The 25,137-nt window shown below is 37.4% G+C and overlaps 3 protein-coding genes across 5 annotated transcripts in view; 1 reads left to right on the top strand and 2 right to left on the bottom strand.

Annotated features, from left to right (window-relative positions):
* The window catches only part of LOC107043589 (kinesin-like protein KIF21A), a 27,090-nt gene extending 8,755 nt beyond the window's left edge, over positions 1 to 18,335 (top strand). Inside the window, exons 2-11 of one of the 2 annotated variants that reach the window (XM_015265140.1) lie at positions 3,525 to 3,909; positions 6,792 to 8,827; positions 9,098 to 9,589; positions 9,801 to 9,992; positions 11,482 to 11,613; positions 12,788 to 12,956; positions 13,625 to 13,730; positions 14,624 to 15,178; positions 15,731 to 16,001; positions 16,494 to 17,260. In XM_015265140.1, coding sequence (XP_015120626.1) covers positions 3,525 to 3,909; positions 6,792 to 8,827; positions 9,098 to 9,589; positions 9,801 to 9,992; positions 11,482 to 11,613; positions 12,788 to 12,956; positions 13,625 to 13,730; positions 14,624 to 15,178; positions 15,731 to 16,001; positions 16,494 to 16,566 — 4,411 coding nt within the window. In that variant the 3' untranslated portion in view covers positions 16,567 to 17,260. Of the gene's footprint in view, positions 1 to 3,524; positions 3,910 to 6,791; positions 8,828 to 9,097; positions 9,590 to 9,800; positions 9,993 to 11,481; positions 11,614 to 12,787; positions 12,957 to 13,624; positions 13,731 to 14,623; positions 15,179 to 15,730; positions 16,002 to 16,493 lie in introns of both variants that reach the window. The other variant, XM_015265139.2, reaches the window with a different exon arrangement.
* Positions 18,252 to 23,770, bottom strand: LOC107043590 (bifunctional arginine demethylase and lysyl-hydroxylase PSR). The gene is made up of 6 exons (XM_015265141.2): positions 23,560 to 23,770; positions 21,792 to 21,997; positions 21,359 to 21,641; positions 20,442 to 20,797; positions 19,649 to 19,881; positions 18,252 to 18,414 (listed from the first exon to the last, which is right to left on the bottom strand). Exons 1-6 carry the CDS (start codon positions 23,630 to 23,632, stop codon positions 18,390 to 18,392), a joined length of 1,176 nt encoding a protein of 391 aa, XP_015120627.1. The 5' UTR covers positions 23,633 to 23,770; the 3' UTR covers positions 18,252 to 18,389.
* Positions 23,771 to 24,560: 790 nt separating this feature from the next.
* Positions 24,561 to 25,137, bottom strand: LOC107043584 (electron transfer flavoprotein regulatory factor 1). Of its 2 annotated transcripts, none has more exons than XM_015265132.2 (2): positions 24,973 to 25,137; positions 24,561 to 24,904 (listed from the first exon to the last, which is right to left on the bottom strand). In XM_015265132.2, the coding sequence occupies exons 1-2, from the start codon at positions 25,024 to 25,026 to the stop codon at positions 24,683 to 24,685; spliced, it is 276 nt and encodes a 91-aa protein (XP_015120618.1). In that variant the 5' UTR covers positions 25,027 to 25,137; the 3' UTR covers positions 24,561 to 24,682. The 2 variants fall into 2 exon arrangements, with proteins under 2 accessions (XP_015120618.1, XP_015120619.1); XM_015265133.2 differs by having other exon boundaries at positions 24,988 to 25,134.

The raw sequence follows: 25,137 nt of genomic DNA on the forward strand, positions 1-25,137 counted from the left end.
TTTCTGTCACCTCCGAGGGTTTCATTGGCATCAGGGGGTCAATAAATACAGAATCAACGTTCACTATTTTTTATTTAAACACCGCCTGCAAACGGGGAGATGAGGGTGGCTAAAATATATTCTGCAACCCTGTCTCCTCGTTGGCTACAAATTTCAACCCTCCGCATACATGCCTTCCCCTTCACCCGCTCGTAAAATCACGCGTTCTCGGTAGCATCGAGGAGGACTTCTCAGGACCGAAAAGAACTGAGGATTCGAATGGTCTCTAGAAAAGTACGTCGCAGAAGTGATTAGGACTTACCAGGTCCACCTAGGTCTGGAGAGATCTTGAAAGACATGTGTACGTCCAATCAGAACCAAATCCTCGACTCGGGGCATTCTACATAATTTCCAATCAAAATTAGAGAATGTGAAAATGGAAGGATTGCAATGCTTGCTGCCCTTCGGAAGCAAAAATCATGGGAGAAATATCTGAATATGCTGCGTCAAGTACACAAATACTGAATTCAAATGCAATCATTATGTACTTGAACTTTCATAGCAATCTGACAATGAAGATTGCCTACTATCTTTCAGAATAACAGAGGGAGTCTCTCTTAGCCACTAGAAAACCCCTGTGAGACCCTCCTGTTTGCGCTGGATCCAAAGTTATTCATGAGAAACTCAGTATGAAACCGAGTTAACTTATCTTGTTTCTTTATTTCGTCAGAGAACTAGTGTTTGGGAGCAAATACTGCTCAGCTGGAGGCGTTGAGAATTGTTGATTAGACGGGTGGGACGTTCATTCACACGTCACTGTCACTCGAGTCAATGTTTGTTTTGGCTCGGAGGGTTTTTAAAATAATTCTCTACGATTGTGACGAGTTTTCTTTCGCTTTGGAGTGAAGGAGTCTCATGACTTTCTTTATCAATGCAAACGTTTCTCGTGATTGTTTATCTGAAGCCGGTGATAACAGCTGATTTTTGTGTTTACTGTTGTTTAAGGGGAAATGGAATTGATGACACATAAAAATCAAATTTTCAAATCAAATTTTTGAAGATCAATTTGATAATGAAGTGGTGAAAGCCGTCGTAATATCTTGGAATCGAGTGACTGAAGCAAAAAGTCTGGACATACGAAAGGTGGACTCGAAGTAGTCCGTCGAAGTAGTACAAGGAATTTAGGGAAAAAATGGAAAATCGGCAATATCTCGAAAACTTTTATGAATGGTTGTACAACATATTTTGACTACTAATTTTCAGGACAGTGACACTGAATGCGATTTAGGGAAAAATAATAATGAAATAATGAAAAAACACAATTGAACGATTTACGAAGTAACAAAATACGCTGATATATTGTAGTAGACTGAATATTTAGTACTTCACAGAATACGATGTATTCATAATTATTGAATGGATATGATTTGTAAGAATGTCGCAAGTGCTCTCGCCTAGTCCCGAGGGGCTGGCCACTCCTCAATCGAGTGACTCAGTGATTTCCAGAATCAGATGATTTTCTGCGATTTCCTCTTGATTTCTGTGATTTCGCGAATGATTTTTGTGATTTCTCAATCAACATTAGAAATCATGATTTCTTTTGATTTCTTGTTATTTCCATGATTTCTAGTAGATTCCAATGATTTCGTGATTTCAAGAAATCACTGGAGAAATCATGATTTCGGGACCAGGGTGGAGCATCTGTCGATAATCCCAGTTTTCTACATGACGTTACAATACGTAAGAATGTAAAAAACTTCATAACGTCACATTTCGGGATTGGGTGATTTCGAACGCACCGATACCATAACAAAAATTGTAGAGTTGAAACTGTAAAATCAATTTCGATTTTACACTTATCGATGATTTCTAATGATTTCGGAAATCACTTGATTTCTATTGATTTCCGATGATTTCCAGAAATCTTTAGAAATCACTACCAAAAATGAAAATCACTTGATTTCCAGTGATTTCCATTGATTTCTGTTGATTTCTTCCTTGATTTCCAGTCGAGTGGTCCAGTGATTTCCTAAGTGATTAGCTCCACGCCTAGTCCTCTGGGCGAACTGAACTCCTCCACTTCCCCGTTGGGGCTTCAAATCATCGTTCATCATCTGTTTAGTCTGGACCAGGCTCGTTCCTGGTAGACCTTCACAAGCTACGCCATAGTGATCGATAATGCATCTCAATTTAAATATTCGTATCTCTTGATTTATTTGAATTTCCAATCTAATATGAATATTCAGTGACAAATTACATTGAATTTTCACTGAAATCTGAAATTTCATGATTTTTTTACTTCTAAATCGCACTCACTGTCACTGTCCTGAAAATTCAAGAATATGTTTACCGGAATTTTCTGGTTTTCTATCCATTTTCAGGAAATAATGGAACTGAAATTTACAGTTCTCATTCAATGACGGAATTCCGTGAAATTTCAGTGGTAATTAAATTCGATAAAAATTTTCGATAAGTGAACCGGAAATTTCAGCTCACCAGAAAACGATCACGCGATTTGCGCGCGCATGCTCAAGTTAGTGTTTTATTGAATTCTTAAATGAATAATAATCATTGAATACTAAATCAGAAAATTAAAGTAAAGCTTAATGATGAACATATATTTCAATCTCATATTGCAGCTAGAATCATATTATTTCGTACAATAAATAATTGAACATTTTTTATACATTCATATCAATAGCGAAGTGGTAAAACGGTTTAAGTCGACTAATCTCCCAGTTGAGTTTTTGAGGAATATTTCCGAATCTAGGGAGATGGCGAAATTTTCGTAATGACATTTGTGGTAGCACTCAATCGGCTCTACAAAAAAGGTTCCAGCAAAAATTTTTCTATCTCCCTTAGATTCCGAGATATTCATTAAAAACTGGACAATAGTCGAAATTAACTTGTACCATTTTACCAGTTTGCTACTGATATTTAAAAAATATATATTATATTTCATAATATATTTTATATTTTTAAAAATATTTATTTCCAAAGGAAATAAAAAAATAGATGTGGATAATCTAGGATTCTATCCAAAGATTATCCTTGTTCCTAAGCTTAAAGATATCCCTGGCGAAATAATCAAAATTTTTAACAGTGTACAAAAAGTTGAATATCTCAGGAACTACTGGACCGATCGGTCTGAAATTGTTCACCGAACTTGAGCTGAATAGCGCCCACTATGAACCAAAATTTTTCGTCCATATCAATGAATTTTCCCGTATCAATGTATTTTCTAAAAAGTGGTAACCTTAAACCGAACTACCAGACCCCGGACATGCAAACATTTTCTAAAAACATCATTATCAGGCAAAATTACAGAATGTCAAAATCCGACGAATACAATCCTTCGATTCGAAAGAAAAAAGGGCAATTCCTCACGCTTTCTTATCATTATCGATTAAACCGAACTTGGCCGGCCTCTTAACGCCCCCACTAAATTAACCAGTGTCCATAAATCCCAAAAAGTCTTTATCATGAATAAACCATCGACCGCAACTTCCACGAACGTTTTGACGTCATGCTTGCTTTAATTACAGGATACGGCCTCAAGTGGCTCGCGAGGTGATCGACATGTGTAGAATCTGCACCCAAGTGCCCCCGGGTGAGCCCCAGGTGTTTCTGGGGCCCGACAAGGCCTTCACCTACGACTACGTCTTCGATACGAACACAGGACAGAGTCCGATCTACGATGCATGTGTTGCAAGACTGGTGGATGGTGCATTGGACGGATACAATGCAACAGTTCTGGCGTATGGACAAACTGGCTCGGGAAAGACGTACACTATGGGCACGGGATTTGACGTTGAAGTGGATGAGATGATTGTTGGCATTATTCCAAGGGCTATCAGACACTTGTTCGATGGTATAGCTGATAAACAGGCCAGTGCAAGGGAGCGAGCTCTCATGCCACCTGAATTCAAGGTCAGTGGAATGAGTCGATATGATGGTCTCGAATGCGTTGATAAAAATATTGGACAGTTTTTCAAGCTCTGTACACGGGTGAGAAGATTCCATGCTGAATCATAACTCACACAAAGCAAAACAACTTTAGCAAATTTAAAAATTATTTCCATTGTTGACTGGGTTGTTGGTCGCTTTCTATACAACTTATTCTATTGAGATAGTTTCCACTAAATTTCTTCGGCTCAAATTTTCCAAGTTTTTTCGTTTGATTTTCTTAATGACGACCCCGGTGGATTATCTTTTGACTGTTATCTCGATTGTTTTTCCATTTTTATAATCTAAAATATATCACAATTTCTACTGGATTTTACATCACGCAGGAGCCCCTAAAAATTATGATTGTGCAATTAAAAAACGGGAAAAAACGGAAGATTTTCAAAGAGCGTATTTAATAAAGATTAAGAAATAAGGCCGATAGAGAGGAAATAGTGAATGGATAATTGATTATGTTAACTAACGATCTGATAGCCATTAGATACATCAAATTATTAATTTACAATTTCCTCTCTGTTGGATTTATTTCCCAATATTATTCAAAAACGCTCTTTGAAAATGTACAGCTTTTTTTCAACGTTTTTATGATTGTACAACCATAATTTTTAGGGACTCCAGAGCTATGTAAAACTGAATAGCAGTTGGAGATCATTTCAGATTATCAACATAAAAAAAACAATCAACATCACGTTCGGAAGATGATCCACCCAGGCCTGAAAAGAAAAGAAAATCACACATCCACACTTACAGACAGGTCTCTAAAAAATGTCCAGAGAGTTTCTAGGGGTAATTACAATAACTTCCTCTAATCGGATCGAGAAGTTAAAAATTGGCATTCAATTCTCTGCTTTTTTCAAATTCTCCCTGACCCCGTCTTAATACCTGTAAGGCCTTGAGAAGAGCACAAAGAAATGCAGTATCAGTTGGACTTGATTGTCAGGAGATTATTTCAGTCAACATCTACAGTGTCCGGTTACTCGGCGAAATGAAACTGGATATGGCTTATCTGGAAGTCCTGGCTTCATTGCACATCCCGAGAAAATAATAACAGATATAAATAGCTAAATTCAAACTTTGTAAATTTTAATTTTAATTTAAGGCCTGGGTGTACTATCTTTCGAACGTTATCTCGATGTTTTTTTTTCATCTTTCTCCATCTGAAATTGTTACTTAAATCCAGCATCATGCAGAAGTTTTGAAAAATTATGAATGAATAATCAAAAAAAAGTAGAAAAAAATTCTTAATTTTTTCAAAGAGCATTTTTAATTTATATCCAGAATAAGTTGAATAACAAGAAATTGAAAAATCTATCTGATTTACGGTGACAAATGGCGGCCCGTCACCCAATATCATGCAGGGGGAAGACTGATTTCGTAAATCTTTTCCCACACTGCACAGAGACATTTATTACGGAAAAGGCTCTTTGAAAAAAGTTGTAATATTTTGAAGAATTTTCTAATCACACTTTTATCACATAAAAATGGCAGATGACTAGATACCACTGTTTTGAAAATTGAGATACCTAGCTGTCACTTCCCATGAGGAGTTATTTGTTATCCACCATGAAAAATGACAGCTAATAGATAATTTGCCACAGCGAATCAGATATTTGTAATTTCCACTTTTTTCAACTCATTCTGAATCTCAATTAAAAANAAAGGCTCTTTGAAAAAAGTTGTAATATTTTGAAGAATTTTCTAATCACACTTTTATCACATAAAAATGGCAGATGACTAGATACCACTGTTTTGAAAATTGAGATACCTAGCTGTCACTTCCCATGAGGAGTTATTTGTTATCCACCATGAAAAATGACAGCTAATAGATAATTTGCCACAGCGAATCAGATATTTGTAATTTCCACTTTTTTCAACTCATTCTGAATCTCAATGAAAAAGGCTCTTTCAAAAAGTTCAAAATTTTTTCTATTTTTTTTTATCATTCTATCATAATTTTTGGGAATTTCTACATGATGTACCACTTAATTGACAATTTTGGATTACGAAAGATAAAAAAATTCAGATAACATTCGAAAGATAGTTCACCCGGGCCTTAAATGTAAATTTGAACTTCGCAAATTTTCGCGAATTTGCTAGTGTGACGTGAGAGGTTTTCTACCTCCCTTAATTGAGTCACCAGTCGACTCAAAAACTTTTGCTCAACTAGCTACGGTCAGAGCTCACGCGGATTTCTCTCAAGATCTAACGTGACGCGACTAGGATAGGATTTGATTAGGTATTCTTCGTATAAAACAATCGAGCACCACTGTTACATTAATAATTGACAGTATATTGAATAGATAGGTAAAGTATAAAATCAACTGTTAAATGGGTTCGGTTTCGACGCGGATCTACTATAGATTTTTGGCTAGGAGAGGACGTCCGTCCATCTTCAACTCCTGCCGTACTCTGCCCTATTCCAGAGCTTCAAAGTCGTTGCTGGCCGAAAATGCTAAATAAGTGTTCTCACGGTTTTTCTAACTAACACGGCCATATGTCCATCACTGACAATGGCTAAGACAATCAAACAGCTCCATTCTGAGAAGCTGGACTCAGGTGTCACCGTGAGACTGCTTATTGAGCATTTGGGACTTTTTCTATCTAGAAAATATTAATTGAATAAAATCGACGTGTGAATATCTCCACACGTCACACTAGAAAAATCTAGAATTGCGATAGATGGCAGTACTGCCGATAAGGAACCATAAGGACTTGTTCCCTAAATGCCCCTCCCCCCCATAATGACAACATAGATGTATCCACGTGAAAAATAAGAAAAGTGGCTGATATTCCCCCGTTCCCCCGCCAATTAACTTCGAAAACTAAACAAAGCCCTGACCCCCCAGGTGACCGCCCAATTCCTGGAGCTCTACAACGAGGACCTCAAAGACCTCCTGGAGCCCGGCGGTCCCCGAGGCGGTGCTCGAATCCACGAGGATCCCTCCGGCAACATTCACTTGGCCGGAGTCGAGCCCCGGGTCGTCACAAGCCCCGAACAAGCCCTCGAGTACCTCCGCCTGGGTGCCCTCTCGCGAACCACGGGCTCCACCCAAATGAACACTCAATCCTCCCGATCCCACGCGATTTTCACCCTCTACATAAAACAGCAACGATGCATAAAGATCGAGGACCCCGACGCGGACGTCGACACGACCTCCTCAGACCCCGCGAACGAGTTCGAGACCTTGACCGCCAAATTCCACTTCGTCGATCTAGCGGGATCTGAGCGTTTGAAACGAACGGGCGCGACTGGTGACCGAGCGAAGGAAGGCATCTCCATAAACTGCGGCCTCCTGGCCCTGGGGAACGTCATCTCCGCCCTCGGTGACAAAACGAAGAAAGCTTTACACGTGCCTTACCGCGATTCCAAGCTGACGCGTCTCCTCCAGGACTCCCTGGGTGGCAACAGCCAGACAGTCATGATCGCTTGCGTCTCCCCCAGCGATCGGGACTTCATGGAGACGTTGAGCACTCTGAAATACGCGAATCGCGCCCGAAACATCAAGAACAAGGTCATGATCAATCAAGACAAATCGTCGAGAACGATCGCTTCACTTCGACGGGAGATCCAGCAGCTTCAGCTGGAGCTTCTTGAGTACCGACAGGGGAAGCGAGTCGTCGGGGAGGACGGGGTCAATGACGCCTGGCACGAGAACCAGATGCTCAACAGCGAGCTCCAAAGCCTTCGAACAAGGGTCAAAGCCTTGTCCGAAACTGTTGAAGGATTGACAGCGAAGAACTCGTTGCTGATAGCTGAGAAAGCTGCTGGGCAATGGGTGAATAGCGCCTCCGGAGAAGACGTGTCGGGCTTGATCCTAGGGTACGTCCAAGAGATTGAGGAGCTTCGAGCGCGGCTGATGGAGGCCGAAGCCATGTACCAACAGGTGAAGAAGCGACAGATGCAGGTTCAGGCTGCCAATCCTTACTCAGAGCCGTCTTATCCTTTTGGCGATTCGTCTTCGGTCCTTGCAGATGCCAAACGCGAGCTGCAGAAGGAGATGGACGTCCTTGCGGCTTTGAAGGGACAGCAGAACAATGATGAGGATAATGAGGGTGACGGTGCGGAGAATGGACAGGAGTCGATGAGTGACGACGAGTCCGACGACGATTCTGACAGGAAGGAGGAGGACGAGGAGGAAGCTGCTATGGGGCGGGAGTTGGAAGCTTTGACGTCTGATATTGATGTGAAGCAACGGTTGATTCAAGAGTTGGAGTTGTCTCAAAGGAGGCTGCAGACGATGAAGCAGCATTACGAGGATAAGCTGGTGCAGCTGCAAGCGAGGATCAAGGACACTCAGGAGGAGAGAGATAAGGTGCTGTCGTCCCTTCAGCAGCAGGCCTCACCACCGACGGAGAAGGTGAAGAAGCTGAGGGATGAGTACGAGAAGAAGCTCACAGTGATGCAGAAGGAGGTTCGCTTGCTGCAGACGGCTAAGAAGGAACATGCGAGATTACTGAAGAGTCAATCGCAGAATGAGAACAGGTTGAGGGGGCTGAGGAATGAGCTCGCGGAGATGAAGAGGGCGAAGGTTAAGCTGTTGAATAAGATGAGAGAGGAGGCACAGAGGCACAAGGAGAATGAGTTGAGGAGAAATAGAGAGATTGCGCAGTTGAGGAAGGAGAGCAGGAAGAATGCGAATATGATTAGGACGCTGGAGGCGGACAAGAGGATGAAGGAGGTGGTGCTGAGGAGGAAGCAGGAGGAGGTGACGGCGTTAAGGAAGAGGGATAGGGGACTGAGTCAGAAGGTTGCAGGCAGAACGGCGGTGAAGAAGGTTAACCCGAAGACGCTGAAGCAAATGTGGCAGACTTTTGAGAGGACTATTACCAAGCAAGCGTTGGCCAAGCAGGCGGCGGCGGAGACTGAGAGGGAGATGGAAAGGTTTGTATCTTTCATTGTACTTTCTTAGGCATAAATACATCTTTACGTCTAAGAGAGTTGGAGGAGTCCTTGGGAGGAACTCTTTCCTGACAGCCACATGGAAACTGTGAGACAGATTATCATGGAAGTTTCTATAATTTCTTTGGATTCTTTCATATTATGTAATAAACTGGTGAAACGAGGGATTGAATTGATGGCAAAGAGTTCATGCAGGCATTTTTCAAAAATTTAGCTTCAAGTAAAATTGACGTGCCATGTGTTGAAAATTAGGTTGTTGATGGAGAGGGAGGAATTGGGGAGGGACTTGGAAAGGCTCCAGAAGCATCGCGCTGTTGTCGCAGCCACTCGGGGGGATACTGCGGATGTTGACGAGGATATCGACAATGTCAAGAGCAAGATTAGCTATCTGCAGGACAGCATTGCGGAGTGCCAGAGGGATATGGTGGAGATGGGGGATGGGGAGACAGAGGCGGAGCCCGGGGTTGAGGCATTGATTGCAGCTGTGAAGAGTGTTGACGAGGCGCAATATCTTCTCCAGAGAATGCTCAATTTCACGGTGGAGCAGAGCTGCAGTGCGGCACAGAAGCAGCTTGAGGTGAGGGACATGGAGAGTCGGCTTAACCAGGTGGCGCAGGAGAGCGATGTCCAGCATCAGCTTTTGGAGCATGTGTTGAGGGACAGAGATCTCCTTACGATGACCAGTAGTCATGATAATAGCTTGGTTTACAGTCCACCGAGCTCGAGGAGTTCTTCACCTGATAAGTAAGTGGTTTTTGGATATCTTCATTCAGTAGCGAAGAGATAAAACGGTTTATGTTGATTTTGATGAATATTGAATGAATGAGCACTCGTAACGAAATATACTATTTTAGACGTGTCCGTCCGTATGTGTGTATGTATGTATGTACGTGACAAGTGTTTCTGGGTAATTTCTCGCTAATGACTCGATGGAATTGAATGATTTTTTTTACAGCAGCGAGAGCTATAGCCAAATATCAATGAACGATGTCAAGCAAAAGAGCAATAAAGTTCGTCGACGAACAACTCAACCCCAAGAGCTCCTCTACGGCGTGGGATCTGGCGCTGATTCACTGAAGATCGACGATCACAACCAAAATCACAATCATCCCCTGACTCGAGTGCCCAGTGCACCTGGCAGTCTTAAGTATGAAAAATTATTTCCCTGATTTATTATCACCAACATGTGGTACTGGAGATGTGAAAATGACCGTCATTTTTTTTCTCGTCATATGACAAATTTATGAATTCGATTTTTCTATATAACTTATTCTCTTCAGAAATAGTCTGTGTAATTTCTTCGGCTCAAATTTTCAAAGTTTTTTTCATTCTATTTTTCTTTTCTTCTCATTAAGAAAATCATACAAAAAAACTTGGCAAATTTGACCCGAAGAAATTCTATTGACGATATCTCAATATATTGAGAGAAAGACGACAAAGTTCTCAAACAAGTCTTGTGTCAAGAAAAAAGTTTTTTGAAAATTATCAAAAAATGATTTTTTTGTGCCAAATATGCAGAAAGTGGGCCGGAATGAAAAATTTTTGTCGCAAAAATAGATTTAGTAGTTAAAAAAAATTGCATTCTCTGTACACGCAAGAAATGTTATTTCTAGCACTACTCCTTCGTTATTCGATACTCCCATACGTATTTTGCTCCCGAAAAATCTTTGTTTTATGCGAAACAAGGGATAGTAGTTTTTCGTTTCAGCTGTCTAATAATCACAGATAAGAAATGAACCCTTAAATGAAACAATAATAATTATATGATAGCAATCTTGTAACTTAGAGGTAAAATATTTGTTGATAAATTTTCCTCTATATGAGATATTTTCATCCTGAAAAAGCACCGTCTGGTGTGAATTATCCGCCCTTTGAGCCACATATTTCATTGCTGTCGAAAGAAGAACAATTATTCATCTTTGAGACTTTCAAATTCGAACCAAATAAATTCTTTTTTGGCAATTTTCAACTAGTGATTTTGTTGGCTCAAACAACACTTGTTTGATAACGTGTTTGTTTTTCTCTCAGTGTAGAATAAGGTGTATAGAAAAATCGAATTCCGTTGACCTTTTCGGCTAAAAACTAGTGGAAATCCAGTAGAATTATCTATCGAACTCGCTAGGTTTTTCTATTAAATTTTTTATCCGTGCGGTCATATGACGAAAATTGTATAATTGACCTCTGTCATGTGACGGTCATATGACGTGTCACTGCACTGTGAAAAAAAAATTTTTTGCCAAATATTCATTTACTTGAAAGAAACATTTATTTCTTTCACACTGGCATTTCTCCAATCGAGTTAGTCCCATGATTATTCATTTTCTTAAATTTCTTGTTTTCTAGAGGAAAGAATTTTGATTAATTTTTTAATGTTGACAATTACTGAGGGAGTTCACTCAAGGTCACAACTAATATGACCACCTTCTAGAGTAATTTAATTGTTTTAATTGAAACCTAACGGGCATTCCCCGGGAATAACTAGACTGGAGAAATCCGGCATTGAAAAAATAAATACTTCTCTCGGGTAAATGGATATTTGGCAGAAATATATTTTTTTCTCAGTGTGACGTGTCATAAAATTTTTGCACATCTCTATGAGGTACTCATTTGGCACGTTTTGTCCTGGGGTATCACAGGGGTTTGGTATTGACGCGCGGCCAGCATGGGAGTGGTGGCATGGCTGGTGGTGGATCACCAATACTCAGTAGACGTGACAGCACATCACCACGACCCCTTCGGAGGCCATTGCATCCTGGTGGGGGCTCTATGTGAGTGCGATTACTCCGGCTCGTTTTACTTCTCGTCATTTTCATTTATCTGTGCATTGATTCACTATTTCACGCATTTTTTTTAGTGGAGATGGGATGGTTTTTTGAGAATCACGGTAGGAGGGGTTGAATTGATTTTTAGTCTCCTGGGAAATGATTTTCTTGAAATTTTTTGGGAATTACTTTTGACTATGGGATATTTGGCTTAAAGTGGTATGAACATACTCTAGGGAAAATAAATTTGATGTGCAGAAAGAAGATTTGTCAATTAATTTGTCATCAATTTTTTTTTTCAGTCATTTGTGTAAACAGTAGGCATTATTCGTCACTATTTGTCACTTCCATTCGAAATTTTTTTCAGATTAATCTTCAAAGATAAAGGTGTGTTCATGCTCATTTTTTCCTTTTTGTATGAATGACAATAAAAAACTCGGAAAAAGAATTCATCCAAATTATCTCAAAATAATCTGCCTGCAAGGCCTGGACCGCATCTCCTCTCCACTACAAGCATGTCTGCAACAAAACAATATTTCCCTCAATGCACAAATCAATGGTTTTGAGATTTCGCACAAATCTGGCCAAAGTGGATTTTCTCATTTTTTTTTTGTTAATTATGTTTTCTTAATTGGGGATAGATTTTAATCGGGGCAATAGTACTGAGTACCATGTGACTCACCAGGAGGTAATTAATGACTCGTTAGCTTAGAGGATTCACGAGAGAGGAGTAGAATCAGAGGAGCCTCGTTAATGGCACTAAAACACTTGTAATTGTATATACACAATTATTTCACAATTAATCAATTTATTATTGTCAGTGTAAAGAAAATAATTATGTGAATTTCTCAGCGAAATTATTAATTGATTGTACATTAATTTTTTTTGTATATTTATAAACGAAATAAGTAATAAAATGTATTTATGTACTTATTCACTGGAGAATAATTGATAGATTTTATCGATTGGATTAATTAAGCACTAAACAAAAATTAATCGATGAATTAATTAACTGATTGATTAATCATTTAGGTGTAATTTGCATGGAATTAACACGAATTTCACTGCACGATGTGAAAATAATATGAAAAAATTTCTTTATTTTTTTTTTATTCTGATTCTGAGTTGAAACTGACTGACTAACAATGTTAACATGAGAAAAATCGAATGAATAAACTAGGGAGCACGTTGCACAAATGGACGTGTCATCGCCACCAGGATCGCCGACGATTTATCGTCGATTCAACAGTCGTGAGGAGAATGTTTTCTCGAGACTAACTGCTACTAGACAACCGCTGACAACTGATCCACAACCGACAAAGGGGGTCATTTCACAATATCCGGGAAAGGTGTGTAATCTTAAATATAATTAATCTTAAATGTAATAAATAGAATATCGCCAGAAGGACGAACTATACATCACTTGACTATCAAACTTGTCTTCACACTTGACGATCCCAAATTTCGGAGATTTTTGCTATGGGAGAAACCTTTTACACCAAAAGTTTGAGAATATTCTCGGGTTTTATAGAAAGTTTGAGAAAATTCTTTGTTTTCATAGAGAATTCGAAAAAACTCGTGAATTTTCATTATTCACTAATCTCATTATTGATTTATGTCTTATCTCCGTTACAATGTCATTCACTCAAATTTCGAATAAATTGAAGGAAGAAAATTGCGAAGATAATGAGATGAATTCAGTAGCGAAGTGGTAAATCGGTATAAGTCGGTTTTGACTATTGGCCAGTTTTCAATAAATATCTCGGAATCTAAGGGAAATAGCGAAATTGTTATGATTTCCTTTTTTGTAGCTCTCAATTTGCTCTACAAAAAAGGTTATAACCAAAATTTGGCTATTTCCCTTAGATTTTGAGATATTCATTGAAAACTGGGCAATAGTCAAAATCAACTTATACCGGTTTACTACTTCACTACTGAATTATGGAAATGAGTTTTGTATTGAATTAAGGTTGTTAGATTGTGTCATCTGTCACTTTTAACTTTGAAAATGCGTTAGGTGCAGCCTAGAGCACCTCTGCAATGCACTCACGTTGCCGAAGGCCACAGCAAGGCAGTGCTGGCCATCGATGCAACCGAAGACTTATTATTCAGCGGCTCAAAAGGTAAAAAAATTCATTTGCATTATCTAATCCGCCAATTTTATTGCGTCACTTCTTCCATTCATCTCATCTCATAACTACGTATGTACACTTGGCAAACAAAAGTAGCCGAATTGAATTTTCGATATTGGATAATGTGAACGTAGATTTTGTATTTATTCACCCGTTGAATGTCAATGAAATACTTGGAGGTGACAGAAAAGCCGAAATCAAAAATTTTTATTTTCGCCTGGATCAAGCGTGAGATCTTAGATTTTGTTACAGGGAAAGTCGACTTTCGGCAAAATCGAATTTTTTCGTCGAGTGAATGTTGATTCTGTATTTACGCGCCCTTCAGATGCCAATCGAAATAAAATTTTTTAATTTTTACGTGGATTAAGGGTCAGATCTTGGATTTTTCCAGAGGGAAAATCGACTTTCGCCAAAATCCAATTTTTTCGCCAAGTGAATGTTGATTGTGTATTTATTCAGCCCTCAGATGCCGATGAAACACTTGGAGGCGACAGAAATATCGAAATAGAAACTTTGAATTTTCACCTGGATCAAGGGTCAGATCTGTGATTTTGCCCAAGGGAAAATCGACTTTCAAGTGAATGTTGATTCTGTATTTATTCATCCCTTAGATGCCAATAAAACACTTGGAGGCGACAAAAATGTCGGAATAAAAGTTTTTAATTTTCACATGGATCAAGGGTCGGTCAGATCTTGGATTTTGTCACAGGGAAAATCGACTTTCGCCAAAATTGAATTTTTTCGTCAAGTGAATGTTGATTTAATAATTATTCACCCCTTATATGCCAATGAAACACTCGGTTCCATTTCATAACTTCTTGTCACGAAAAAATCCTGGAAAACCCCAATTCATCTCCCGAAGTAATCCTCAATATTCTCCCCAGATCGAACAGTAAAAATATGGGACTTGGGGACAGGCCTGGAGAACATGACTCTCTCAGGTCACCCCAACAACGTAGTTGCAGTGAAATACTCCGAGTCCCATCGTCTCCTCTTCAGCGTATCATCGGCCTACGTAAAGGTCTGGGACCTTCGCACCAGCAATTCATGTGTCAAGACACTTTTCTCCTCGGGACAGACCCAGAGTGGTGCACTATCCCTGACGACAACAGCGAGAACCCTCCAAGTGCCTCCTGGTGAAACGACAATAAACGATTTGGCACTAAGTTTGGATGAGCAGGAGTTGTACATAGCGACTAGTGATAAAGTGAGGGTCTGGGATCTCAGGAAATTGACGTACACTGGACGTCTGAGCACTCCCCACACAGCAGCTGTCATGTGCCTTGCTGTCGCTGATGACGGACGAGTCATCACGGGGAGCAAGGATCATCTCATTTCTCTCGTTGATACGAATACATCTGGACAAGCCGTCAGTCTTGCTCCACCTCATTACGATGGGGTGCAGTGTCTTGCCACTAGTGGGGCTACTCTATTTTCAGGTGAGCATTTGTCATTGCTTCCGAATTGAAGCAACATTTTAGTCGTCAAATTCTTATAATTGGAAAAATAATTGCTTAAGGCCCGGGTGGATTATTTTTGGAACGTTATCTTGATTGTTTTTTTTATTTTGATAATCTGAAATGATCTCCAATTGCTTTTCAGTTTTACATAGCCCTGGAGTCTCTAAAAATGATGATTGTACAATCAAAAAAACGTTGAAAAAAAGCTGAATATTTTCTAATCATCGTCATAAAAAACCCCCATAACTCAAAAATTGAAGGCACTGAACTATTTTTACTATTTGAAACCTGTGCCGGCAAACGAACACTAAACAATGAATTTTTTTACACTAATTATTCGCTTTTAGACATTCTATTTATATATAATGAATCTTCAATGCATAAGAAATCTCACTCCAATCCCTTAATGCTAAATCCGCATTTTCCATAAACATCAATTCTCTCCGTCAAGAATAAAAAAACTCGTTTTCTCTTTCAGGAACATTTGAAAAAAAAAATCTAAAAAATCGTTTCTAATTATTCTCTCAACAGGTTCGAGAGACATGTGCATCAAACGTTGGGATCTCAGCCGGATGGAGCTCCTCCAGTCCCTGAACAACGCCCACAAGGACTGGATTCAGGGTCTCTGCACGATAAACAACGGCTCAGTGATGGTCTCCGGCTGCCGAGGGGGCTACCTTCGAGCCTGGGGAGTGCCCACAGACACCGAGGGCGAGTGCTCATCCCTCGGGGAGGTCCGCGCTCATGGATCAGCGATTAATGCTGTCGTCACAAATCAACAGCACATTTTCACCGCCAGCAAGTGAGTAAACATCGAAATATGATCAGCCTTTATTAGTAGAAATGTCTTATGAGTAATTGAATGATTGGAAATCACAGAAAAAATTATTTTATGATTACGAATTGCTAGATTAATTCAGTAGTGAAGTAGTAAGAGAAAAAGGAATAAATCAAAACCTGAAATTATTGCAATTATTAAATGTCTTATGAAATTTTGAATGGAGCAGGAAATTTTCTGTGAAAATCGCATTTGCATCTGTTAGTTTCTTGGATAATTATTTATGGAAGTGAAAGTGAAAGGATCATTCTTAAATACTCAATTTAGTAGAGATAGACAAGAAAATGTTTGCAGACATCTTTGGTACAAAATTTCCTTCTTCACAAAAAGTGGATTTTCTCGAAAATGCACTCCTTTTTGAGACATTAGTGCTTTTCTAGTGAATTCATAAATTTCTGTGTCATTTTGAGTTGTTAATTGACAAATAAATGATGTCTGGGATGTTGATTATTACAGCTCGGGTGAAGTGAAGCTCTGGCGCATTCCCGATCCTTTCCTAGCAATGTCAATGTCAACAATGTCTATCTAACTCATTTTACTCATCTGCTTATGCTATTATTTCTGCAACTCATCATTGATAATTAATTAAGCGTATTTCGTGAATTTCTAGACTTCATCGTTATTTTTATTTTGTCATTGAGGCAATCCAAGTCAGTTAGTCTCGTAGTTGCAGAGAAAAATATTTGTAGATCTCCATAAAATTGTCCTTTAAACTTGAACGTTCTCAAGGGTTGTTTGACCCTCAAGACCATTTCACTTTCAAATAAAAACAAACAAAAAAGTTTCTTAAATGGTGCCACATAATCGTTATTTACCAACATTTTATGTTCGATTCGAAGAAACTTAACATTCACTAATTGTGGAATTTTTATTATCAAGAACATTATCAATAAACCTTCCTTCAAGAGGATTAAATTTGCAACAAAAAAATTGTTGAAATTTCTTCAACAACAATAAATTTCATATTCCATTCAAATTGATAACAAATGATTTTATAGAGAATCGTCAAGAGACGACAGTCGAAAAACCTTCGCTTGGAATTCCTCAAATATTTTTTGTTAACTATTTTATTATGATTTTTGTGCTGTTTGTTCATGCATCACGTTTATCTTCCTTTGCATGGGATAAAAATATCAGCGATGGAACAGTCAGACTGTGGAGTTACTACAAACGAGATCCCCGAACATTTCAACGGAGCAACTCACTAAAGTGCTAACATTCGCAGCATCTCGACGAGATGGATGAACCAGAGTATTTAATTTAGATAATTATTTTTCCCCTCGTCGAATAAAATCATGAGATTATTTTTAATAGTGCTGAATTTATTAGTATTGAAGCTGTTTTACTAATGGCCAGTGAACGGAAGTTATTGATTGTGAAGGAAGTTTTACATTTCTTTGACGCTCATTTATCGATTTTTTCTTTAATTATAAATTTTCGTGGATGATTCAGATGTCTATTAGATTGTAGGGTTTTTGTACCGTCTCTCTGTGTTTTTAAGTATTTTTCTTTACACTGCTTTCAGTGTCTTTTATAGATATTTTTTTTACCTAGAGTATTAATTAATTAGTAATCAATTATTTGAACTTGATTTTGTGGTGAAGTGGTGGATCGAGGATTCGAAGACTATTTCCTGAAATACTTAGAGAATTTAGATATTTTCATTCTGAAAGAGCACCGTCTCGTGTGCATTATTCGCCTCTTGAGCCAAATATTTCGTTGTTATCGAAAGCAGAGAAATTATTCACGTTTGTGACTTTCAAATTCGAATCCAACAATTTGTGGTTTGGCAATTTTCAATTAGCGATTTTGTTGATCCAAACAAGATTTGTTTGAGAACTTGTTTTATTTTTCTCTCAGTGTTTATCATCGAAAAATGCCCGGAAGGTTTCTTTTACGGAATTTCAAGAGCTAAAAAAAATCTCTTTTGACATTTCTCTCTAGTTTTCAAGATTTCTGAAGATCTGCTGACATTTTCCCCTAAATTCACTAGAATTATTTACGAAATCAATTTTCCGAATCTTTTCGAATCTTCTCCTGCCACTCAACCCCTCAATTATCTGTATACGATAAAAAAACCAAACTGTCAGGGTGTGAAACTGAATAAACCGTCGGTGCATTGTCGCAAGACGCCTAATTATAGATTATAAGAATGAAAATTGAAATATATATGTATATGAAACAAATAAAAGGCTGTTTGAATATTTGACAAAATTTGGCATAATCTAGCATTCATTTTATTACGAACAGGAAGATCATCGCAATTATAGTATTTATTATCAGTATAAACAATAATAATTGGTTAATACTGTACAGTCGTAGTTTACTGACGGCTTGGAGGAGGTAACACTGTCAGAGCTGGTTGTTCAGCTTTCTTCTGAGGATAATACAAGCAAAAAACTAATTAGTGAATCGCTGGGATGAAAAAAATTCATTCACAATATATTTCCAGAATATTTTGCGAATATCTTTACAGGGGAGAGATTTTTCAAATTTTTAATTGAGGCTCAAATGCTTTTGGTCTTAACCTTTTCGCCCTCTGTGACCATTTCAGTAGCGAACTTGAAACTCGGATGTCCTCAGGTCGACTCAGACCTTAATTGAGTTTTCGAGAAATATCTCCGAATTTAAGGGCTGGGTGGATTATCTTGCGAACGTTATCTCGATTGTTTTTCCATCTTCATAATGTAAAACACATCACAATTTCCATTGGATTTTACATCACGCAGGACTCCCTAAAAATTATGATTGTACAATCAAAAAAAGTAGAAAAAAACTGAACATTTTCAAAGAGCGTTTTTAATAAAGATTAAGAAATAAGTCCGATAGAGAGGAAATAGTGAATGGATAATTTATCATGGTGACTAACGATCTGACAGACATTGACTACTGTAACAAATGATGGCCTAACAGCCATTATATACATCAAATTATTAATTTGCAATTTTCTCCCTATTGGGTTTATTTCCCAATATTATTCAAAAACGCTCTTTGAAAATGTTCAGCTTTTTTTCAAGTTTTTTTTTATTGTACAATCAATTTTTGGAGACTCCGGGGCAATTGAACTTGGGGCAACTGAAGAGCAATTGGAGATCATTTCAGATTATCAAAATAAAAAAAAACAGCCAAGATCATGTTCGAAAGATAATCTACCCGGGTCTTAAAGGAGATAACGAAATTTCAATGACCTTTTTGTAGAGCGAATTGAGGGCTACAAAAAAGGTGCTGACAAATATTTTGCTATCTCCCTTAGATTTCGAGATATTCATTGAAAATTGGCCAATAGTCAAAAGCAACTTAAATCGTTTCACCGTTTCGCTACTGATTTGATCCTCAAGCCTAAACATTCTTAAGGGTTTTCTATTCTGTTATCCCCAAGGGTCTCAAACCATTTGGCCCTTAACTAAAAATAAAAAAGAAAGTTTTCTGAATTGAGCTAAACATTAATTTCTTTTGGAGTTCCATTTTTCCCCATTCTCTTAAAAATTCAAAAGATAGTTGCAAAATAAAATGAAGATGTACTTGGAATTCATCTCTTTCTCAGAGTGTTGTTTCTCCTTTAATGTTAATCCTGTTTATTATTATTGTCAATGATCTTATTATGGACTTGCCTCTTCTTCTTTTTGTGGGCGGAGAGGGACTCTTGTCCGCTGTCGTCCTCACTGTCCTCGGACTGTGAACTCGAACTGCTGCTCGAGGAACTGCTGGAGGAACCGCTGGAAGAATCACTCGCCACTCCTGTCTCTTCCTTCACATCAATCGTCTCAGCGAGAGATGCCAACTCCGGCTCCTTCTCTCGTAATACTTTTAACCATTTGCGGGACAACTTTGGTCTTCCACGAACCTAAAGAAAAATAAAAAATTCAGTCACTACTATATTCTTCTAAATGGAAAATTATTATTCTCCTTATTAATCCCAATAATAACATTAAAAAAAGATGAACAAAAGTTAATGAAAAAAATTGTTTCTAAACATTTTGTTTTAATTTTAAAAAATTATTAAATTTTATCGATTCATTAGCGAACAATTGAAGAAGATCGATATAACACAAAAAATCTAAACCTTAAATTAGATTTGATTACAAATTAGTAGCGAAGTGGTAAAATGATTTAAGTCGACATATCTCCCAGTTGAGTTTTTGAGGAATATTTCCGAATCTAAGGCAGATAGCGAAATTTTCGTAATTACATTTGTTGTACCACTCAATCGGCTCCACAAAAAAGGTTATAGTGAAAATTTTGCTATCTCCCTTAGGTTCCGAGAAATTCATTGAAAACTGGTCAAGAGTCAAAATTGACTTGCACCGTTTTATCATTTCGCTACTGAAATCTTCCCTTCAAAAGCAAAAATGAATAAGAATCCTCAATTGTGAAAACAAAAATAAAATTAATAGTCTCATGTACCGTTTTATGCCAAACAACAGGAAAATTCGTGCGTGAACAGAAGTTCTGTGTAACAGCAATAGTTTCATCAAGATTAAGGACCACGTGCCACCAGCCACCAGGTACAAAAACAGTCTCGCCAGGATTCTGGAGGACTTCAATGGGTAGACAATCCTGAGGCCACGTTGGTAACTTTGTTCTTGGATAAATAACAGAAAACCACGTGATTGCTTCGTCACGCTGTTTTCCACCCTCAGCTCCAGTGACCTTGAGGAGTTCACGGGGTGTGTGGGTGGGAAAGAGGCACCAGCGTTTGTGGCCTGAGATCAGGGCGTTCCAGGCACTCGTACCGAGGGGATCAATGTGGATCCCTGTACCTGGGGATCAAAATAAATTGACAAAGTATTAGACAAAAAAACCTTTTGACATTTTATCCAAAAATCCGTTTCTTTTTCAACGCAATTCAAGTTTCATGCAAGAGAAAAATAAAGAAAAATCTCAAAATCAATAGTCATGTTTTTAATGCATTTTAGGGCAGAAGATCCATTTTTTGGAAGACATTTTACTACAAAAAAAAATCTGTTGACATTTTTTTTCTGTATTTATTCATTGTCAAGATAATTTACTTCCCCCCTAATTAGTTTTCACATTTTATCGAAGACGTTTTTTAAAAGGAAAATTATACTTTTAGAAACGAGAAAAAATGCAGAAAAAGCTAAAAAATCGTAATTTTTTAAATCCATTTTTGGGACAAATGTGAAGAGTCATTCTTGTAAGAAGTTTTACTACAAAAAAAGTCTGTTGAAATTTTTCTCTAAATTTATTCATCAACGACATAATCGCTTTTTCATCCCAATTGAAGTAAAACAGCCCGAAAAGGTGACGTTAAAAAAAAGAAAATTTTCAAGAAAGTAAAGATGATTAAAAAACATAATTACCAGATCTCTCTGGTCCCATGACGAACCAACGGTAAGGCGGTCGCCGGTGTTCACCAGCGTGTTGGAATAAGTCGTCACTGAAATATTTTGGAATAATATAATCATCTAGTAATTTTTTTCTACGGGGATGCTCCCCAAAGGAACTGTCAAAGATGTACAGAGGTGAGTCGTCGTCATTATTCTGCATATACTGCACGTAGTACTTCATCTTCATTTTGACGCTGTAGCCCTCATTATCCTCGCCGCATTTGAATTTTTGGTTACGATATTTTTTGGCTAATCTCTGAAAACCAGCCATAAATATATATTTTATCCATTCTACGTACTCAAATTATAATTATAATGTTCACCTAGACCCCCTCAATCTAAAAAAAAACACGAAATAACCAGACGTGATCATTCAAGATTTTTTACGAACAAAAAATGAACAAACCTCTATCGTCCACTTGTACTGGGCCTTCCAATCCTTCTGAACACCTTGAATTATCACAGGCTTGTAAATTTTTTCGTATCTCTCTATAAACTCATCGCAGGGCACCTTGGACTCATCGATTCTGTCGACGTTGTCCTTAAAGTCCCAGAACTTGTCGAATTTCTTGACGTATCCATGCTGCATCCACGCAGCTTTATCAGCAAGTTCTAGAATGAAACAAATAATTTGAAATGGACTAGTTTTTCGGAAACTTTTACCGAATCTACATATAAATCATCATCTTTGGCAACTGAAATGTGCATTATCTCAAATGTGAATATTTATTTTATTTTTTTTATTTAAAAATATGAATTTCCTAAATCAAATGATTTATAATATAGGATTAACCCTATAAATACAAAGATGTAAACTAAACGTGTTGTTGCGTTTAACGCCCTCTCAGCGCTCCCTTTAAATGTGAATATTTATCAGAATTTATTATTATCGTTATTATTATTATTATTATTATTATTATTATTATTATTATTATTATTATTATTATTATTTTATGGATATTATCACAAGGAATATTTCACACAGAAGTTCAAAAAATTTAACTCAGTCAAGTATTTTTTCCGATATTGAAGAATAAAATTTTTTAAAAAATCCTGTACTTCAAAATCACTCGACCGATTGAGCTGAAATTTCGGCTGAGTGCTCCAAAATACTAACAATTAAGGATGTTTAGCCAGTGTCGGTAAATTGTCGGTAAATGTGTTTTTGTTTCATGGTCAAGGAAAATTCTGTAATTTTTTTGGCTGACAGCACAACATATAAAACTAACTTTTCTAACGTTAAAAAAAAATAATCGCAATAGTCTTGGCAGAAATTAATAAACTAATTTTTCCTTATACACGAGCTCTTATGAAATTCATGTTCAAATTGATAATTTCCTTACTGGAAGACTCTAAAAATAGAAATAAAAATAGAAGGTAATATGTAAAGTCATACTGACTCCAATGGCCAGAGAAAAATCTCGGGTATCCGGGCAAAAAGAGGAAATATTTGAATGATTCTATCCCATATAAGCGCGTGTTAGCACATGCATTTGGTGATTTTTTTGGCTCTTATGAAATTTATGTTCAAATTGATAATTAACCTACTAGAAGACTAAAAATAGAAATAAAAATAGAAGGTAATGTGTAAAATCATACTGAATCCAATGGCCAGAGAAAAATCTGGGGTAGCCGGGCAAAAAGAAGAAATATTTGAACGATTCTATCCCGTATAAGCGCATGTTAGCGCATGCATTTGGTGCATTTTGTCTATTTTATTTCTAAATAATCTTCATCTCGCAGTTTTAAAAAAATCAATTTTTTTAAGACTTGCGATTTTGGATAAACACCCTTAAGAGACAAAATTTGAGATTGTTAGCTTCAACTTTACTCCTTTTTCTGTAAATGTTTAGTGATAAAAAATATTCGCCAAATCCACACACACATACATATTTGCTAACAAAAAACATTATACCTCCACGATTCACGACATTTTCGATGATTTCCAACCAAAATTATATCGTCAAAATCAAAGATTACAAATCTTCCAGTGGGAAGGACAAACAAATAAAAATGACGAATAAACAAAAAAAAATTTTAAATTACCTACTCATCATTGTTGGAACATCTGAGACACTCTAAACCCATAAGATTCAATCCAACAACTGCCACAATTTAATTAACGACTCGTTAAAATCGAGTATGAGGTTATTATGATGCAAAAACTACGTTACCTGGTCTCGCTTTCCTCTTGACTTCTTTGATACGTTTCCTAGCTCGATGATCCATCTTTTGGTCGTCCCCCATGGCAGTTGTCGTTAGATTCACTTAACACTATTATTCAAACGTCCAAATTATTTATAAATGTTATTTACAAGGTATTTATAGTAATAAATTACTCAAAAGTAACATGTGTAGAAAAATACACGTCCAAAAATTGTTAACCGTGTGTCTTAGTTGACGTTTTTCACGCATGGGGGCAGTTTTGGGGATGGAAATGGTCACGTGGCAAGTTGGGAACCCGCCAAAAAATTTTTTTTCAAATGCACCAATCACTGAAAGTCGAGAACATTCATGGAAAATTGGAAAAAAAATTTGATGGCGCGAATTTCATTTCATTACTGTATTCTTTTTCATTCTTTTTGCGTCATTTTACATTTCATTGGCCATTTTCATGCTTGACTAAGTGTTTAGGGGAATGGGGTGTGGTGAGGATAGGCTAGAGTGAAACAAAATGGCGAATTCACAGGTGTTAAACAGTGACAGACGTCGGGGTTTCCATTTCAATGGATTAATTATTAACAAATTAAGGAGTGAAGTGTTAAATAGTGGTTCATAGCGATTGATAAGTGATTAAATGCAGTGATTGGATAGATTTGGTTGGAATGCGGATGTTTTGGGCGATGAAAGGTCATTTTCAAGGTTAGAATTACGAATTTTTAGCCAAGAACGGGTGCATTACATTATTTTATTATCAAAATTGATGGGGGGATGACTTCCAACGATTTTTTTGGGATTATGAAAATTCCTCAGATTTTTCACGACGACAACATCATTTCATTTGTTATTTTCTCAACTTGCTCCTCCATTTTTTGATATTTCCCTCGTAATTCTCGACAGTTCATCGAAATTACACTTCATGTTCATAGAAATTCGGCTTTGATGTTATGATTCTCTTGAAAAAAAAAAAAAATTAGCCAAAGTCAATTAATGCAGAATAATTACTCCAGAAAGGTTAAAACTCTATAAAATATTTTTTTTATTATCGATTAATAAGAAAAATTTGCGCGTCGAGCTGCGCATCGTCTCTCTTTGTACAAAAATATTGTTTAAAAATATTAATCGTGAGCGATTGATCTATGCTGCATTGGGAGGCTCATCGTAGTATCTCCGCTTCATGGTTCGATATTTTTTCAACATGTACAGAGCCTCGATCTCCTTCATAACGTAATGTCCCCGTTCAATCATCTTGTCAATTTTCTCGGGATCACTTTCGAATTTGTTTTTCAAAAATGCTCGCCTCAGATTAGATCGGAAGAAATCGAAACCCTGGGGGTAATCTCGGCCCATATAAAGCAACTGTGTTGGAGATAACATGAAAATAATGTTTATGAGACATAAATTCAATGGTTGAAGTCAAAATTTACCTGTATTTTTTTTACCGTTTTATAGAGATTTAGAACTTTTTCTCGTTGTGACATTCTCAAAGCTTTTTTTTGCTCTGACCAGTTGGCGAGTGGTAGGCACTGATTACAAACACGAATCGCTTCGCTTGAGTTATAGCAGTTGTTTTGATGTGATGAATACTCGCC

The sequence above is a fragment of the Diachasma alloeum genome, unplaced genomic scaffold, assembly GCF_001412515.2.
Source record: "Diachasma alloeum isolate Michigan unplaced genomic scaffold, Dall2.0 Dall_scaffold_00603, whole genome shotgun sequence".
NCBI lineage: Eukaryota > Metazoa > Arthropoda > Insecta > Hymenoptera > Braconidae > Diachasma > Diachasma alloeum.